Genomic DNA, 17,330 nt, shown 5'->3' with positions numbered 1-17,330 from the left:
AGATCCAGGCCCAGGTCCAGGTCCAGCCCATATTTTTTTCATTCAGAAGCCCAATAGGCCCAGCTCAAGAGCATACTTTTCCATTCAGAAGCCCAATAGGCCCAAGTTCAGCCCATACTTTTTCATTCAGAAGCCCAATCGGCTCAGGTCCACATCATACTTTTCCATTCAGAAGCCCAATAGGCCCAGGTCTAGCCTATTCTTTTACATTCAGAAACCCAATCGACCATGGTCCAGATCCTATTTTCCATTCAGAAGCCCAATAGGCCCAGATCTAGCCCATACTTTTCCATTCAAAAGCCCAATAGGCCCAGGTCCAGATCATACTTTTCCATTTAGAGGCCCAATCAGCACAGGTCTAGGTCCAGCTCATACTTTTCCACTCAGAAGCCCAACCCAGGTCAGATCCAGCTCATACATTTCCATTGAGAAGCCCAATAGGCCCAGGTCCAGCTCATACTTTTCCATTAGAAGCCCAATCGGCCCAGGTCCAGCTCATACTTTTCCATTCAGAAGCCCAATATGCCCAGGTCCAGCTCATGCTTCTCCATTCAGAAGCCCAATCGGCCCAGCTCCAGCTCATACTTTTCCATTCAGAAGCCCAATATGCCCAGGTCCAGCTCATGCTTCTCCATTCAGAAGCCCAATCGGCCCAGCTCCAGCTCATACTTTTCCATTCAGAAGCCCAATATATCTGGCCCAGTAGCCCATAAAAGCCGCGAAAACATAAGCCCATCTTGTTCTTATTTCGCCCTAGCCGTCAGCTTTCTTTCCCCCTCTTTTCTTCACGCTACTTCGTCGCCGCTTATTTATATTTGATCCCTCCTCGGACTCTGCCTTTCACCACGTTCGCGGAAAATGGTACGAATCTACTCTCTCTTGTTTCAGTTTACTAGTTTGGTTTTCGTTTTGTATAGTTTCGGATTTAATCTTTTGTTTTCAGATGCGTGTGTAGAATCGATTCATGAATGTGTTTTTGGTTGGTCCCCTGTTCGTAGATGATATTTCGAGATTTCGATAACTCAACCTGAAAAAAAACCTGTATTATGGTTGCACGTCTGATGCGCTTTCTGGGTTTCAGTTTTGAAACCATGGAATTAGGTTATAGGAGTTGTTTGCTCCATCGATATTCGGACAAAATGGGGCATCTTTACTTGCTTTTTAAATCACGAGGTTTTGATCAATGAACCTGTTTGAACTGCTTCTATTTGAACCAGTTTTTGGCTTTCGTTGATTTTGTTAGCTTTACTGCCTTGTATTTAAGCTGGGTTTTGGACTGCGTCTTTGCTAAATACTTGCTAGCTTGTTTGAATTGAGGCTTGAGAGACATGTTTTTTTGTTTTAACCATTTTGTATTCTTTCATTGGCTCACCTTGTTTTCTTGTCTTTACTATGCAGTAGCATATCATCATTTCGTTATTAATATTTTATTAATAAAGGAAGTTCGCTCTGTATATTGATTCCATCCGTTATAGTTATTAGTTATTATGTATACTTGTAGAAATGTTTAGTATATTTTCATAAATCCGCATTATCAATATTATCTACTTCTTGCGTAGGCCATTAAGCTGAGCCTGAAGAGACTTTAACAGAAATTGTTGATGTAGTGCCGTAAATGTAGTAGCAGCTATACTGATAACATGAGCAGTAATAGACTTGAAATTTGTTAGATCCTGTATAAACATTGATAACGTTACATCACGGGCATAGAATTGTGTTCACATTCCTTGCTTGAGTTGTAGTATTCTTATGAACCCATAGATGTAATAAAATATGACAGAGGTACCAATAGGCATTACTGCTTTTGAGGCGCAACGAAAATATGAAGAATATTGTATGATATTGAATTTGTCTTGAAATGCCATCCTTTCCTTCTATCAAAAGTCTAGGAGAGATCGATGTCTACTTGTCTAACTTACTAGTTCGAATCCCTTCCCCTTCATTTCAATTTTTCCCAATGTCATGATAAGTGATTCCTTTTCCTTGCATTTAATGTTACTTGTTCTTTTTAAGATTTTTTAGAAGTTTTGCTTCTTTGACTGAAATGAAATATACTGACATCATTTTATTGTATTATTAAAAGGCACCAAAGAAGGCTGTTGGAAAAGCCTTGGCAAAAAAGAAGCCGGTAAAGGATTCTTTCCCTCGATGCATGTCCCCTGATTTATTATCGTTCTTGGTTCTTGGCTGCTTTTGTTTAATACAGTGTTGTGGTGTTAGCAGGAGAAGGTGGTGAATCCACTATTTGAGAAGCGTCCGAAGCAATTTGGAATTGGTGGGGCATTGCCGCCAAAGAGGGATTTGACACGGTTTGTTAAATGGCCTAAAGCTGTTCAAATTCAGAGGAAAAAGAGGATTCTTAAACAGAGGTTGAAGGTTCCACCAGCTTTGAACCAGTTCACTAAGACCCTTGACAAAAATCTTGGTAATGTCATTGAATGTGCTATCAGAAAAAATTCTCATGTTGAATCCTCTTACATTTTCAAGCTTGAAATTCTTTAACTATCAGCTTTTAGACTTTCATTGTTTTGTAGTTCTGTAAATTATGATTTTTAGTAATGTACTACAAATCATGGATATACGAGGTTCCGTAATGGATTCTTATCTTGTTTCAATAGATGTCTGGCTGTATTTTATTTGGGTTTTCATTGAATTTTATGTTTAAAGGTACCTTTAATTTTTGTTTATCTTGGTTGGGAAGTATTCATCGTGTTGGTTTTAAGTTTAATATCTGCGATGTGTATGCAGCAACAAACCTGTTCAAGATGCTTTTGAAGTATAGGCCGGAGGACAAAGCACAGAAAAGGGAGCGTCTTCTGAAGAGAGCTCAGGAAGAGGCTGAAGGCAAGGCACATGATGCTAAAAAACCTATTGTTGTGAAATATGGTCTCAACCATGTTACCTACCTCATTGAGCAGGTGTTATTTTATTCCATAACTGTGAAGGTTTACCCCATTCAACCATGTCGTTCTCTGAACTCGTCTTTTTTTCCAGAACAAAGCACAGCTGGTTGTGATTGCCCATGATGTGGATCCAATTGAGTTGGTTGTTTGGCTCCCAGCCCTTTGCAGGAAGATGGAAATCCCATATTGCATTGTGAAGGGAAAAGCACGATTGGGAGCGGTAACTACAGCCCTCTATTTGTTATACAAGTCCCAATCTTTTTAAGTCGGTCGATGTACCAATGCTCGTAACTTTCCCTTTCTAACAGATCGTCCACCAAAAGACTGCATCAGTTCTGTGCTTGACGACCGTAAAGAACGAAGATAAGTTGGAGTTCAGCAGGATCCTTGAGGCTATTAAGGTGATTTACGTTTCGGCTTTCGATACCACTCGTCTAATATCGTATCTCATTAGTATAGTTTTAATCAATCTCTTCCCTGTCTTTGGTTTTAGGCGAATTTCAACGACAAATACGACGAGTACAGGAAGAAATGGGGAGGAGGAATCATGGGCTCTAAGTCACAGGCTAAAACTAAAGCCAAGGAGAGGCTGCTCGCCAAAGAAGCTGCTCAAAGAATGTCTTAGGGATCATTTTTATAGCTTGAAAAAAACCATGGAGACTTGGTGTTATTATTTTTGGGTCGTCAGTTTCTTGAGCATCAGAATTTTGAAGTGTTTTTGTTTACTTATAATTTGCTGATTTCGGATATAGTTTTGATGTAGCGCAGACCCTTCCCCCTTTGTTATTCATATTATAATGTAATTTCAAGGGAGTTTTTCTTTAGCACATGAATCATTTAAAGTAAATTAAACTAATAACATACTAATAACATTAAATACTCCCCATAAATAAATACTCCCCTAATGGTACGAGCATAAGCTTTTATAGTTTTGCTTTTGGGCTTCCTCAAAAAGCCTTATAACGATGGAGAGTATTCTTTGATCATTCTCTAAATTAGTTGATGTGGGACTTTCATCATCCAACACCTCTCCTCGTTACGTGTTCAATTCCTTTTCTTTTGGAGTCTTAGTCATTTTTTACTATGCCTGAGGAGGAGGCTCGACTCCTTTTCTTTTAGAGTCCTTTGTTCGACATTTGAGGATTTACTAATCTATTAGTTTTCTGAGCATGACTCTCATACTATGTTAGACGAACACAACTCTCCACAATGGTATGATATTGTCCACTTTGAGCATAAGCTCTCATGACTTTGCTTGCTTCCCAAAAAGAAGCTCTCATCACTTTGCTTGCTTCCCAAAAAGCCTCATGAGTGAATATTCGATCATTCCCTGGATTAGTGAGTGTGACTCTCATCATCCAAAAGACACAACACCTTTGATCATTCCCTAAATTAGTGAGTGTGACTCTTTGATCATTCCGAGTGTGACTTTCATCATCCAACAGACACAGCACTGTACTATAAATTAGAATTAGCTACTTTCACCATCCAACCGATTAAATTTAAATAGTTTGAAGATTTTTCCTTGATTTAATTTAGGTTAAATACCTATTAAATTTAACCTTTTTTTTAAAATTTTTTTTGACTTGAGTTGTTTTATTGCTAAATATATGAAAATGTTGATAAAAATATATCAAAAAAAAAAAAAAAAAAAAGGTGGTTTGTTGTAAGCCAGGTTAGAATATGTTCCAAATTTGAACTGCCTTATTTCAATTTAGTGTTCTTCCCCCTTTCATTTCCTCTTCCCATTACCCAACTTTCCTTTCTCATTTTCTGCTCCATCTGAAGCCTTCATTTCCACTACCCACATTCTTAAATCCCTTCCTTCACATAATTCCTCCATACCCATCTCTTCTTCTCTTTTTTATCAACGCATTTTCACTCCCTCTCTACCTTCCTCTCCAAATGGGTTCCATTATAATGGAGCCTGACGACGTCGCCGCCTACATCAGCGGCGGTCATGGCCACAATACCCTCAAAAACCTCACCAAAATCTGTACATTTGCCAACCGGATTCACTCCCCCGGCGTTTTCTCTGGTGTAAACCCTTTGGAATTCTCAGTTCCTCTTCTGTTCTTGCAGCTTGGACTCAGTGCTGGAACTATCATCTTCTTCTCTATGCTCCTCAAGCCCCTCGGCCAGCCCCTCATCGTCTCACAAATTCTGGTAACGCCTCCTGTTTCTTCTGTTCTTGATTTGTAATGAATGAAACGTTCTTCTTATTAGTTGTGACTGGTGGCTTGATTTTATCAGGGCGGTGTAGTTCTAGGTTCTTCGGGTTTAGGCCACTTGGGGAGATTTAGAGAGGTGATTTTCCCTCTCAGAGGGTTCGTTGTTCTGGATGTGATTTCTGCGCTTGGCCATGTTTTTTACTTCTTTCTGATTGGAGTTCAAACGGATATCTCGTTTGTGAAGAAGATTGACAAGAAAGCATTTGCTATTGGATCTTGTTCTGTGATTCTGTCTATGATTCTTTCCACAATTTACTCTATAACCTTGGTTAACATTGTTGATATCCAAACGATCAAATACCTTTTCGCCATTGGTGGCACAGAGTCCTTTATCAACTTCCCCATGGTTGCTTCCCTTGTTTCTGAGCTTCATTTGATAAACTCTGAGTTTGGGAGATTTGCTTTATCAACTGCCATGGCTTCCAATTTCTTCAGCATATGTCTTGCATTACTAGGAGCTCTGTTGGCTCCTCAAAATGAGGGCAAATATCAGACCATATCCACACTTTATGCTTCTTTGATGCTTGTAGCTGTCATCTTTTTTGCTATTCGGCCTATCATTGTGTGGATGATTAAGAAGAATCCGATTGGAAAGCCATTGAAGGAGTGCTTTGTGGTTACATTGCTTTTACTGGTGTTGGTAGTTGCCTTCTGCTGCCAGGCCTTGGGTTTGCATATCTATATTGGTCCTCTTTTTCTTGGAGTTACAATACCTTCAGGACCTCCCATTGGATCAGCTTTGGTGGACAGGCTTGATTTCATCACCTCCTGGGTTTTCATGCCCATCTTCTTTGTCAAAATAGGCTTGGTTGTCAATATCTACGCTACCAAACTCATAAATTTCTTGTGCATGTCGTTCATTGTCTTTGTTGGTGCAATGGGAAAGTTTTTGGGTGCCCTTCTCATTTCAACTTACTTCAAACTATCTATGAGAGACGCTGTATCGCTCGGCCTCATCTTGAATTGTCAAGGAGCTCTCGAGCTTGGTGTGTTTAAAATAATGAGGAAGGAAAAGGTAGGAATAGACTTTTCTTATTGATCATCAGTATCTGATTGTATCCTATCATTTCTCACGAACTCATAGCTAGTTTGTTTTTGGAATCCACGCAGTTGATAAATGATGAGGCGTTGGTAGTTACGTGCGTATGGGTGATGGTTGTAGTTGCAATTATCACTCCGATAATAAGACATCTCCTTGATCCTTCAAGAAGGTTTATAGTTCATAAGAGAAGAACAGTGATGCACTCGAGACCGGAGTTTGATCTTTGTGTGTTAGTTTGCATTCACGACCAAGAAGATGTTCCAAGTGCCATTAACCTACTTGATGCCTTGAATCCGACTAGACGAAGCCACCTTGCTGTGTATATCCTTCATCTTGTCGAGCTTCTTGGTCGTGCTCACCTGGAACTCATACACCACAAGCAAATGGAGGTAAGGACTTCAAGGTCATGCTCCTCTATACCTATTGTCAATGCCTTCAAATACTTTGGAGAGAGCAAGAGTGAAATACTTGCCATCTATCCCTTCACCGCGATATCACCTTCTGCGACTATGCACGATGTCGTTTGTTCACTTGCACTCGACAAAAAGACTTCCTTGATTCTTGTCCCTTTCCACCAGAGATTTCACTCCAATGGTGTGCTATCATTGTCCCAATATAAAACAAAAATGGTTAACCATCATATCCTCGAGAACGCACCATGCTCTATCGCCCTTGTTGTCGAACGTGGAATTTTAAAGACCCCAAAGTCTATTGCAACCAATTTCCATCCTTTCCAAATAGCCATGGTATTCATCGGTGGACCAGATGACCGTGAAGCAATGTTCATCGGGGCAAGAATGGTTGGACATCCCAATATAAACTTAACATTTATTCGACTGCAAGAGAGCGGGAATGTCCCGAGTAGTGATGTTAAAGAAAGGAGGCTTGACAACAAGTCAGTGGATGAGTTTCGACAAAGTATAGCAGACAACAACAGAGTTAAGTATATAGAAGAGATGGTGAAGGATGGCATTGGAACAATATCTATACTCCGTTCCATGGGGAGTGATTTCGATCTTGTAATAGTCGGAAGACAACATAACCCATGTTTAGCACTGGTTCAAGGCTTGGTGCTTTGGAATGAACAAACCGAACTCGGGGCAATCGGAGAGGTGTTAGCATCTTCAGATTTCATAGGCAATGCCACGATCTTGGTCGTACAACAACACAGAAGAGTCGTTAATGAAGACGAAGAGCTTAATCAAGAAGACATCATTCCCATGGATAATACCAAGAAGAGAATGATGCAAAATAGTTATCCTTCCAAAATTAGTTATCAGTTTTGATTCTCCTCCTCTTTTAGCTTCTCAACACTGTAAATTCTCAGCTAAAATCATATCCACCTGTTAAGAACATCATCTTTAGTTGATCGATCCGACTTTCAGTGATGAACTTAGGATAGTTTTTCATTCTTGTTCTTGATTTGTTTTGTTCATATAATGATATTGATATTCTTTTTCCCCCTCATTTGTTCATCATAGCAAAATTAGCTTGTTTATCAGTTGATAGCCTCTGATCTGCTGCATTTATCAGTTGATAGCCTCTGTTCTGCTGCATTTATCAGTTGAAAAGCTTGCATGATATCAAGTTCTATGTATATTTTCTATGTAAGTCATTAATTAATATGAACAGATCACTGCCTATATATTGATAAATCATAATCATAGCAATGATTCATCTGAACAATTTCCAGCTAAGCTAGATTCAATGCATGGATGACAACAAGGATGTTAGCCTAAGCAGAAAAAATAATGAAAGATTAAGCTTTTAATGGCAATAAACAACAAGATTTCCTTAAAATCATCAAATAGCTGTACCTATGTCAACAAAATGGACACTGAGTTCCTGCTTTAGCCCTGCCTCTTTCCCTGCAGAATCTTATAGAATGATTAGAAACTTCATTACCTGAATTGAGACTATTTTAAAGTCCTAAAGAGAAGGCAACAATAACTCCGAGCTCTTAGGCAGCATTCATCGAGAAACCCCGACCTCGGCTTGTTTAGCAGACATTTTGATCTTATAATACGACATGCTCGTTTAGGTCATATCTTAGGTTTTTTCAAGCATATGCAAATGGATGATGTGTGGAAACATAGGTTGTAGGAGAAGAACGAAGTAAATACATGTCGAGCGATGAGAACGACTTCCTGACCTGAATACTAGAGAAGTAAAGACCAAACCCATGTAAAGCTCCTAAAAACATGCATATGAGAAATTAGAGACATCTGCAAAACTTCCTGTTCTAATCAGCATAAGATATCCCATGGGAAAACTCGATCGTATACCGCCTCAAACAAGTATACGAGCGTATTCAATGGTAAATATCAGAAAAACCGTGCGATAAAGAAGCAGATAGATCATAAGTGCTTGAATTAGACCTGAGATATCTGTCTCAATGTACAATCTAAAGCTAAAGCTACAAAGTGATACAGACACCTTTCGAGTTAACAAAAAGGCGACAATTCAAAGACTAACGAATGCATTAGATGCTTACCTAGCTCGACGATCACCAGTAAGTAAACATCCTAAATCGTTCCTCCGACAGTAAGCGAAAGATTCGGAACTCAAAACAGACTAATAGCTCCTTTGAATATGCAGAATACTGAAAACTTAAGGGACTGGAAAAAAATTCTATCTCAAATTTCACAAGCCAATTGTTCATCATTCCAACAAGAACTAGAGAAGAACTGAACAAGTAAAGTTGCCTTACAATATGATCAACACACCTTTTGAATAGAGAAACAAACAGAAAAAATGAAGTTAAGCTCAAGCCAAGCTGCTTTCAGTTGTATACACTCACACCTGCAAAATCCAAAACGAAAACAACAATCAATAAACCTCCATGTTCTACAACATCCAAAGTTTTCAAAAGCTTTCAAAGAATCAAGAACTAACCTGGGATGTGAAGAAGCGTTTGAATGATAGCAATTCACAAGGGGGGTGCAAACCAAATAAAGATCCCTATAGAGTTCCTCTTCAGCTAGGTATCTCTTTTTTTTTTTTGTTCTTATGAAATTATACAATACAATACAAAGACCCATTTAGAAAAGAAAGGAAAAACAAAAAGTAACAAGAAAAAAAACCCCCTTATAGCCATTAGTCATCCTTTCTCTCAAAAGAAAATGCTTGTTCATCCATTTTTCTAGCCTGAATCTTGAGAATCATCCTTGGCAGGAGGTTGTTGTTGTTGTTGCTGCTGCTGCTGCTGGTGTTGATGATGATGCTGATGAACTCTAGCTTGACCCATCTGTTGGTAAATCTGGTTCAGTGTTTGAGGATTTATAACCCCAATATGGCCATCTTGAGACAATCCAAGCTCCAAACCAGGTAATTGTTGGGCGTTTCCACCTAAAATGGAGGTGAAACTCATAGGACCCATGTTGGTGGAGGTTAAGTCAAAGGGAGGGAACCCAAGTTTGTGAAAGTAATTTGAAGTTTCATTAGCTAAATTAGTGGCTGATTGAGCAGCAGCTGCAGCAGCTGCTGCTGTTGAAGACTGATACCCAAAGCCACTGACAGATGAGGGCCAAAGCCCTGTTGTTGCTGTGGCGGCCAAATGGGGTCGCCCCAAATTGCCCCAATTGGCCCTACTGGACCCCCCACCACCAAATTCCTCCAATTTTTGGTGCAATCCGGCCGAAAGAGAAGCCCCCTGTTGCGAAACGGAACCCGCCGCCGCTGCAAGAGCAGAAGCTGGGATTGTTCCAGTGCCAGTAACGGCGATTATCGACGGCTCCGCCTGCTGTAGCAGCCACTGAATGGTCTCGCCGTCAGATTTATGACCCAATTCTCTGGTTAATTGAAAAATCCTGGCCGCACATAGAGCTGGCATCCGGATTCTTCGCCCTCTGCCTTCCACTTTGGTATGACGGTCTTTGTTGGAGCTTCTTTTCGGTGCTAACTGTTTTTTGCCCTCTTCTTTCTCTGCCACTGCTATTTGGAAATCCTTGATTTCAGCTGGTTTGTTTTCACCCATGATTGATTGTCGTTGTTCTTGTTCTTGTTCTTGTCGTTGTTCTTGTTGCTGTTCTTGTGGGAGCTTCAAAAAGTTGGGTACCACTTCTTGGGGCTGCTTTGTTGCTGATGAGGTCTTAGGATCCATAAAAGAAGAAGAAGATGAAGGGCAAAATAATAATAATAATAATAAAATAATAAAATAATAAAATAAAAAAATAAAAACTTTTTTTTTTAATTAAAAAAAAAAAAAGGGTTTTGTTGGATTGAACAATGTGAGCTGAAAAGTCCAAGCCTTTCATGGGTTTTCACTGTTTTTGGCAACAAATGACAGACAAAATCATAAAATAGTTTAAATCCCAATGTGTCCCATTTCTCATCTTTTTTCTTATAAAATTCTTGTCTTTCTCTCTCCTCATTTCTCTCTCATACACCCTTTCTTATCCCGGTCTTCACGGTCGCCGATAACGTCCCGAACATATACCACTATAAATTTACTCTTCTCTAAACGTTTTCTCGAGCTCGTCCTATTTTTTATATATAAAAACATCAAGATCAGATACTTCAATAGCACTATAAAATTCTCTTTCCTTAGCATTTCCGAGAGCTCGCTCGTTCATGACTTTCAGCATTCTCATTTCAATTCATAATTCCTCGCATTCTTTTGTGTGCCTTATAATTACTACAACTCTCTTCCTTTTTTTTCTCTCATTATCTTCAAAGTGACTCAAATGTACACGTGGAGAAAGGAGCTTCTGCCACCTGGACAACCATGATTGGCTTCTGAGCTTGCTTCAAATCCACTCTTTACTCCATCCATTGTCAATGTTTTATATATATATAGAGAGATTTATTAAATAAATTAAATTAATAATTATTTTACTTTATTGCCCTTTTTGTTACATGGAAATTAGAGAAATAAAGATCCTCTCTACATGGTCTTAGTGGGACCCCTTTCCCCTTTGTTCAAATGAAAGCAAATTTAACTTTTTAATAAAATAAATAATAATAATAATAATAATAATAATAATAATAATAATAATAATAATAATAATGTGGATACCTACCCCACCTCAACAAATTTTATTATTATTATTATTATTTTAAAATAACCAAAAAAAAAAAAAAATAAATAAATAAAGTGGATACCCCATTAATTTTTGAAGCCTTGATGTCAAAGAAAAATACCATTATATATTATATAGATAATAATGAACTACCCTAACTTTGAGGGGAATATATTATTATTATATATTTGGGTTAGAGGTAGTCCATGTAACACCATAATTAAAAGCATATCTTATTTTAATTTCTTTTAATTATATTTATATTATAAAGTATATGTATACAAATATTCTCCCATTTAGGCACCTAGTCTTTAATTTATTCTTTTTTTTGTTTTAGGGTTTTGATTTTAGTGGTATTATATCGAAATGATGGCTCTAATGTTCGAATATTTGATAACCCGACTTACTTGAACTACCTGACCCAAATTATAAAAGGTGGGTTGGGTTAAATTTTTGAAAAATTGAAAATTTGGGTAGGGTAGTAGGTTGACTTTATTTTTTGTTGGGTCAACCCGACCAATCCGAAAATAAGATTATTATGAAAATTAAGAATATTTGACGTTTGTAATCGATGTTAATGATGTGTTTGACTTGTGAATATTTGGTATTTGAGTTTTATAATATTTTAGTTATTAAGATAATATGTAATGTGAATGAGTACAATTTTTTAAAAACTGACAATTTAGGTTGAGTTAGATTGTGAATTCTATTTGGGTTGCTTGAGTCATCAACTCAACCGAACTTGAAATTTTAAGTCGGTAGACGATTTGGCCCGTTACATACCGCTGTTAACTTCACGGCTTTAAAATTCGTCTATTAAAGAAAAGTTTCTACACTTTTATAAGGAATGTTTTGTTCCACTCTCACTTGATAGAGATACGATAAAAGAGGTGTTTTTTTTTTTTTTTTTTTTTGCGAAAACTGAGGCTGTTCTTTTCTTTCATGTCTGTTTGGTCCTAGGCAGGTGCAGGATCTTTGTCTCTGTACCTTTGCCTTTCCAAAGTACAAATGGGAATATATTTATGTCAGATGTTTGTGGTTATCAGTGCTGCCATGCATGCATTAATATTTGTATTACACCCAAAAACAAACCTACATCGCTATAAATACCGATCAAGTTCGGTGTTTGATTTGATTCCCGAACTTTCAAACGAGATATATTTAGTCCTTATAATTTGAAAAATAGGTTCACGTGCTCACTCGACCATTATTTAATGACTAGAGAAAATTTTATCATCATTCTCCCAACGAGCTTGTTCCTTCGTTTTATACTGCAATGGTCATGAACGATGAAGACACCGACTAAGATACCCAACTAGCAAATGAGCTCGTTGACTATTTTAAACTGTTTTCTCATGAATTTCGTAAACTAAAATGACATTTCAATTGAAATAATATTGCAAAATTCGATCTAAATTAATGTTTTTAACCCATGTGACGGGCTAAATCATTTCGCCACTAAAAATATTGACACTCTATTGAAACTAGATCAAATCAAAACTAACGTTAAAGTCCTACAAAATATATATATATATATATATATATATATAATTTACCAATTTGAACATAGTTCAGTGCATAAATATTTCCAATCACCACTTCTATAATGGTTCGACTTAAAAAAATAAAATTTAATATTAGGAAAATTCTTTTTTTTTTTTTAATTTTAGTAATATTATTTTTTAATTATTATTATTATTCTTTTTTCCCTCTTTTGTTGCGAAAATCACTCCACTAAATGAGAAATTCAAATAAAGAAAAATCAACAATGAATTTGACTTTCCATTTTTTTTTTTCCTTTTGCATTGGATAATTATTTATGTCCATTTAATCTTTATTTATTTATTTATTTATTAAAATTTCATTAGGGGTTGACTAAAGTTTCAAATAGAGAATAATTAGTTCTTTTTAAATTATTTAATTAAATCAAACTAAATAAAAAAAATAGCAATTTCAAATAAATTCACGTCACATCAAAATATTTAAATAACAATTTTCAGACACAGTAATTAAAAGTAGCGAAATATCTTTCTAATTAAATTATATATCTCTATAATCATTTTAATATTGAAAAATGTTCGTTGAAATAAAATAGGTCGAAAAATATCTTTATTTATTTAGCAAATTTAGTTTAATTAATGAGTTAATCAATATAAAGTTAGCTTTATATGGTTTGAAGAAGATGAACAAGATATGATTTTGTTTTTTCTTTTTGTGATGAAAAAAACAATGGAAAATAAGGTATGTGTTTGTTGGTGATTGAGTTGCTTGTCACATGTGCATCCCATCATGGAGACCAAGTAGGTCCCTTTTATATATATATATATATATATATATATATATATATATATATATACACACCGTTTTCTCTCTCACTTTACATCTTGGAACACACCGTTCTTATAGAGAGAGATATTTTCTGGCACGGTCCTACTTTTTCAACCGCGCGCAGTATCGTGATCTTGACATACTCACGACTAGCCTTAAGGGGAATTAAACCCCATATTTCTCGCCCTGGCTTTGTGGCTTCATTGGACCTTAGGCGAGATTTGTCTTCGTCAATTAAACATTGCTTGTGCGGAATCCAAACTTGTTCGACCACACACACTGCCTACGCATGCATGTTCAATCGTCTGGGACACAACCAACTTGCCTTTATACTAGGCTAAGTCATTTGGCTCGAACTTGTCTCCGAGAGGAAATCCCACATTGGCTAATTTAGTGGAAGATCATGGGAAAGTCTATTGGTACAAGGCTTTTACTTAATTTATCAATTAAAAAAATTAAATATTTTTACATTCAAACAATAAGGGAAAGTAATATTGAAAATTAAATAATAAATTCAAAGAAAAATATATATATACGCAAATTAATTGAATCACTTAAAATATGAAATATCTAATTTGAAGCAACCAAATTTTGTCCATAATAAAAAATTAGAAAAAGTTAATTAAAAGATGAGTCTAATTAAAATTGTGTTTAAAGGTAAAATCCAAATTGAAACACTTTATTCAATCAGATTAATGTTATTTTCTTCACCCACCATATCTTAATGAACCAAAACTTAATAATTAAAAATATTTTTATTTTATTTTATTTTATTTTATTTTATTTTAACCTTCTTTTTAATTTAAACCCATGAGATAAAAAAACTATTTATCCACTAAATTATATTTGGATGATAAAAAAATATGCATGGTAATATTTTATTAATGATTTTTAATGGAGGGTAGAAATGTCTTTTAAAGTAGTGATTTAAAAAATATATATATATTTAAAACATTAATAATAATTGGTTAAAATTTTATTGAGTGGTAAAAATAATTGAAAGCACTTTTACAGTTTTAAAATAATTATTGATTATTATTGGAGTTAATTAATGAAAATTGAAGGAGTGAATTTATAATATTTTATAATATAATAACAAACTAGAAGTCGCGTTGAATATGATATTATATTTTTACTATAAAATATTGTTGGATTTATTTCTCAATTTCAAAGGGCTTATTGTTTCAGGTCTAAAAATTTATGGATGTAATTATAACAAACCCTAATAATTCACGAGCATTTCGTATTATATTATCATTAAATGAAAAGGGGTCTTTCTCCACTTGGGTATCGAACCAAGATCGCACTCAAATAAGAGAAATCATGAGAATATGATAGCTAAGAAAATGTAACTTTCGTCTTGGTGGCTCAATCATAGGAACTCTATGGTCAGACGTGCTTTATTTGGAGCGGGTGACCTCTTATGAACGTGTCGTATTAGAATTTTGTTAATATATGGTAACAAATGAGGACGTTTTTAGTTGATGTAGCGGAAATGTTAGGCATGTCATAAGAGGCTAGTTGATGACAATGACTTGAGATATTGAGGACCCAAGATGGGTGGTGGTTCAAAGGGAATAGAACCAACAAAAAAAGAAGAGAGATTCCACTTTGGAGGATTGATAGTGAATGGAAATAGAATAGGTGAGTATAAGAGCCACGTGGTGTGCTTTGATTGGTAGCAAAGGAGATAGATTTTCCATCCCTTTCACCTATAGAATCTAATTATGATATCTTGGTTTTGGGTTTCATTCTTCTCAATTATGTGTAAGAAAATCAAACCAAAATATCTTTGCTTTTTGAGTTTGCATCTCCAAATCTAGTTCAAGAAGAAAACCGATGTCTTGTAACAACTCAAACCCACCACTAGTAGATACTGTCCGTTTTGGTTCGTTGTGTATCGTCGTCAGCTTCACGGTATTAAAACAAGTCTGCTGATGAGAGGTTTCTACACCCTTGTAAGGAATGCTTCGTTCTCCTCTCCAACCGATGTGGGATCTCACAATCCACCTCCTTTGGGGGCCCAGCGTCCTCACTGGCACTCGTTCTCTTCTCCAATCGATGTGGGACCCCCCAAATCCACTCCCTTCGAGACCCAGCGTCCTTATTGGCACACTATCTCGTGTCCACCCCCATTCAAGACTCAGCTTCCTTGCTAATACATTGCCTGATGTCTAGCTCTGATATCATTTGTAACAGCTCAAGCCCACCGCTAGCAGATATTGTTCTCTTTGGACTTTCCCTTTCGGGCTTCTCCTCAAGGTTTTTAAAACGTTCTATTAGGGAGAGATTTCCATACCATTATAAAGAATGTTTCGTTCTTCTGCAACCGATGTGGGATCTCACATCGCCCATGGCTGAAGTAATCAGTTCAAGAAATGAGCATCTCAGCAAATCTTGCATATTCTTATACGAAAAGAGGTACGAGCTGGAAACTATCTTAATAACCACAGCAACTAAGATTACTCGAAGATTAGAATAGGCATCGGGCGAAACGAAGATCCATTTATCTTGACTACCCTGCAAGCTCGACGAAGAACAAGTGTGAGATCCCATATCGGTTGGTGAGAGGAACGAAACATTTCTTATAATAGTGTGGAAACCTCTCCCTAATACACGCGTCTTAAAACTGTGAGGCTGACGATGATATGTAACGAGCAAAAACGGATAATATCTACTAGTGGTGAGCTTGATTGTTACAAATGGTATCAGAGCCAGACACTGAACGATATGTAAGCGAGAACGTTGGGCCTCCACCTAATGCAAAATGTAATACAGGGTACAATTGCAATATGTTTCATCTCCCCATAGTTCCTCCAAAACTGCCAAAACTGCATCAAAGCATGATTGCGAGATCCCACATTGGTTAGAGAGAGGAACGAAGCATTCTTTATAAGAGTGTGGCCTTATGGAGAAGCCGGAAAAGGAAAGCCCAAAGAAGACAATATTTACTAGCAGTGGGCTAGGACTATTACAAATGGTATTATAGCCAAACACAAGGCGATGAACCAGCGAGAAAGCTAAACCCCGAAGGGGAGTGGACAAGGACGTTGGGCCCCGACGGGGGTGAATTGGAGGGTCTCACATCGATTGGAGAGGGAAACGAGTGTCAGCAAGGACGTTAGGCCCCGAAGGGGGGTGGATTGTGAGATCCCACATCACACATCAGTTGGAGAGGAGAACGAAACATTGTTTATAAGGGTGTGGAAACCTCTCTCTAATAGACGTGTTTTATAACCTTCCGGGGAAGTCTAGAAAGAAAAGCCTAAAGAAGACAATATCTATTAACGGTGGGCTAGGAGAGAGAGATGTTCAAGTTCAAGTTGAACATTCAACAGTATAATGATTATGCAGAGCATCAACAAAAGCCTACAACATTCACCATATGCAAAGCCACAAGACAAAACAGCCCAAGGAAACTGACGACAAACAAAAAACCAAACATCCACGCTAATCTGTGCCCATTAGCTCATATGTTCTTTCATCCATGGCATTAAATAGTTACCGAATCCTCCAGAAACGAGATGAAAATCTATGAACTGAACTAAACATAACAACACAAGGAACCTACAAGGCCCAAAATTTACTGCTCCTAATGCAGGTAAGTTAGAGGAAACTTGATTCAAATCATGTGGATGCTGACAACTCAAATAGACAAAGATATACCGTACCATAAACTCCAAACAAGAGAAAGGTAAAAAACTTGACAAGCATAGAAGGTGAAATTCATCAACAAACCCCAAGAAAAGTTACCTAGTTGAAGAAAAAGAAAGGGAAAATTTACTGCCAGTTATTTATAGATCAT

At 36.9% G+C, this 17,330-nt stretch overlaps 3 protein-coding genes across 3 annotated transcripts; 2 read left to right on the top strand and 1 right to left on the bottom strand.

Annotated features, from left to right (window-relative positions):
- Positions 1 to 745: 745 nt before the first annotated feature.
- LOC111790645 (large ribosomal subunit protein eL8y) lies at positions 746 to 3,727 on the top strand. The gene is made up of 7 exons (XM_023671638.2): positions 746 to 861; positions 2,084 to 2,128; positions 2,224 to 2,425; positions 2,749 to 2,918; positions 2,995 to 3,123; positions 3,212 to 3,304; positions 3,397 to 3,727. The coding sequence occupies exons 1-7, from the start codon at positions 859 to 861 to the stop codon at positions 3,526 to 3,528; spliced, it is 774 nt and encodes a 257-aa protein (XP_023527406.1). The 5' UTR covers positions 746 to 858; the 3' UTR covers positions 3,529 to 3,727.
- A 766-nt stretch (positions 3,728 to 4,493) lies between these two features.
- Positions 4,494 to 7,677, top strand: LOC111791512 (cation/H(+) antiporter 15). Its single transcript, XM_023672891.2, has 3 exons — positions 4,494 to 5,069; positions 5,157 to 6,149; positions 6,245 to 7,677. Exons 1-3 carry the CDS (start codon positions 4,809 to 4,811, stop codon positions 7,460 to 7,462), a joined length of 2,472 nt encoding a protein of 823 aa, XP_023528659.1. The 5' UTR covers positions 4,494 to 4,808; the 3' UTR covers positions 7,463 to 7,677.
- Positions 7,678 to 8,795: 1,118 nt separating this feature from the next.
- LOC111791513 (transcription factor TCP20) lies at positions 8,796 to 10,295 on the bottom strand. The gene is made up of 2 exons (XM_023672893.2): positions 9,072 to 10,295; positions 8,796 to 8,978 (listed from the first exon to the last, which is right to left on the bottom strand). Exon 1 carries the CDS (start codon positions 10,276 to 10,278, stop codon positions 9,319 to 9,321), a length of 960 nt encoding a protein of 319 aa, XP_023528661.2. The 5' UTR covers positions 10,279 to 10,295; the 3' UTR covers positions 8,796 to 8,978; positions 9,072 to 9,318.
- Between the last annotated feature and the right edge of the window lie 7,035 nt (positions 10,296 to 17,330).

This window comes from Cucurbita pepo, chromosome 3 (assembly GCF_057944985.1).
Source record: "Cucurbita pepo subsp. pepo isolate OVF chromosome 3, ASM5794498v1, whole genome shotgun sequence".
In the NCBI taxonomy this organism is placed as follows: Eukaryota; Viridiplantae; Streptophyta; class Magnoliopsida; order Cucurbitales; family Cucurbitaceae; genus Cucurbita; species Cucurbita pepo.
The sequence above is the reverse complement of the archived record's forward strand: the minus strand, read 5'-3'. Positions and strand labels throughout refer to the sequence as shown.

What these genes read in the sequence shown, in the direction of transcription:
- LOC111790645 (XM_023671638.2), top strand. An exon ending in GACCCTTGACAAAAATCTTG is followed by an intron (nt 2,426 to 2,748) that starts GTAATGTCATTG and finishes ATGTGTATGCAG; the next exon opens with CAACAAACCTGTTCAAGATG. An exon ending in GAAAAGCACGATTGGGAGCG is followed by an intron (nt 3,124 to 3,211) that starts GTAACTACAGCC and finishes CCTTTCTAACAG; the next exon opens with ATCGTCCACCAAAAGACTGC.
- LOC111791512 (XM_023672891.2), top strand. Translation starts at nt 4,809, where the DNA reads ATGGGTTCCATTATAATGGAGCCTGACGACGTCGCCGCCTACATCAGC. An exon ending in TCATCGTCTCACAAATTCTG is followed by an intron (nt 5,070 to 5,156) that starts GTAACGCCTCCT and finishes TGATTTTATCAG; the next exon opens with GGCGGTGTAGTTCTAGGTTC. An exon ending in AAATAATGAGGAAGGAAAAG is followed by an intron (nt 6,150 to 6,244) that starts GTAGGAATAGAC and finishes GAATCCACGCAG; the next exon opens with TTGATAAATGATGAGGCGTT.
- LOC111791513 (XM_023672893.2), bottom strand. Translation starts at nt 10,278, where the DNA reads ATGGATCCTAAGACCTCATCAGCAACAAAGCAGCCCCAAGAAGTGGTA.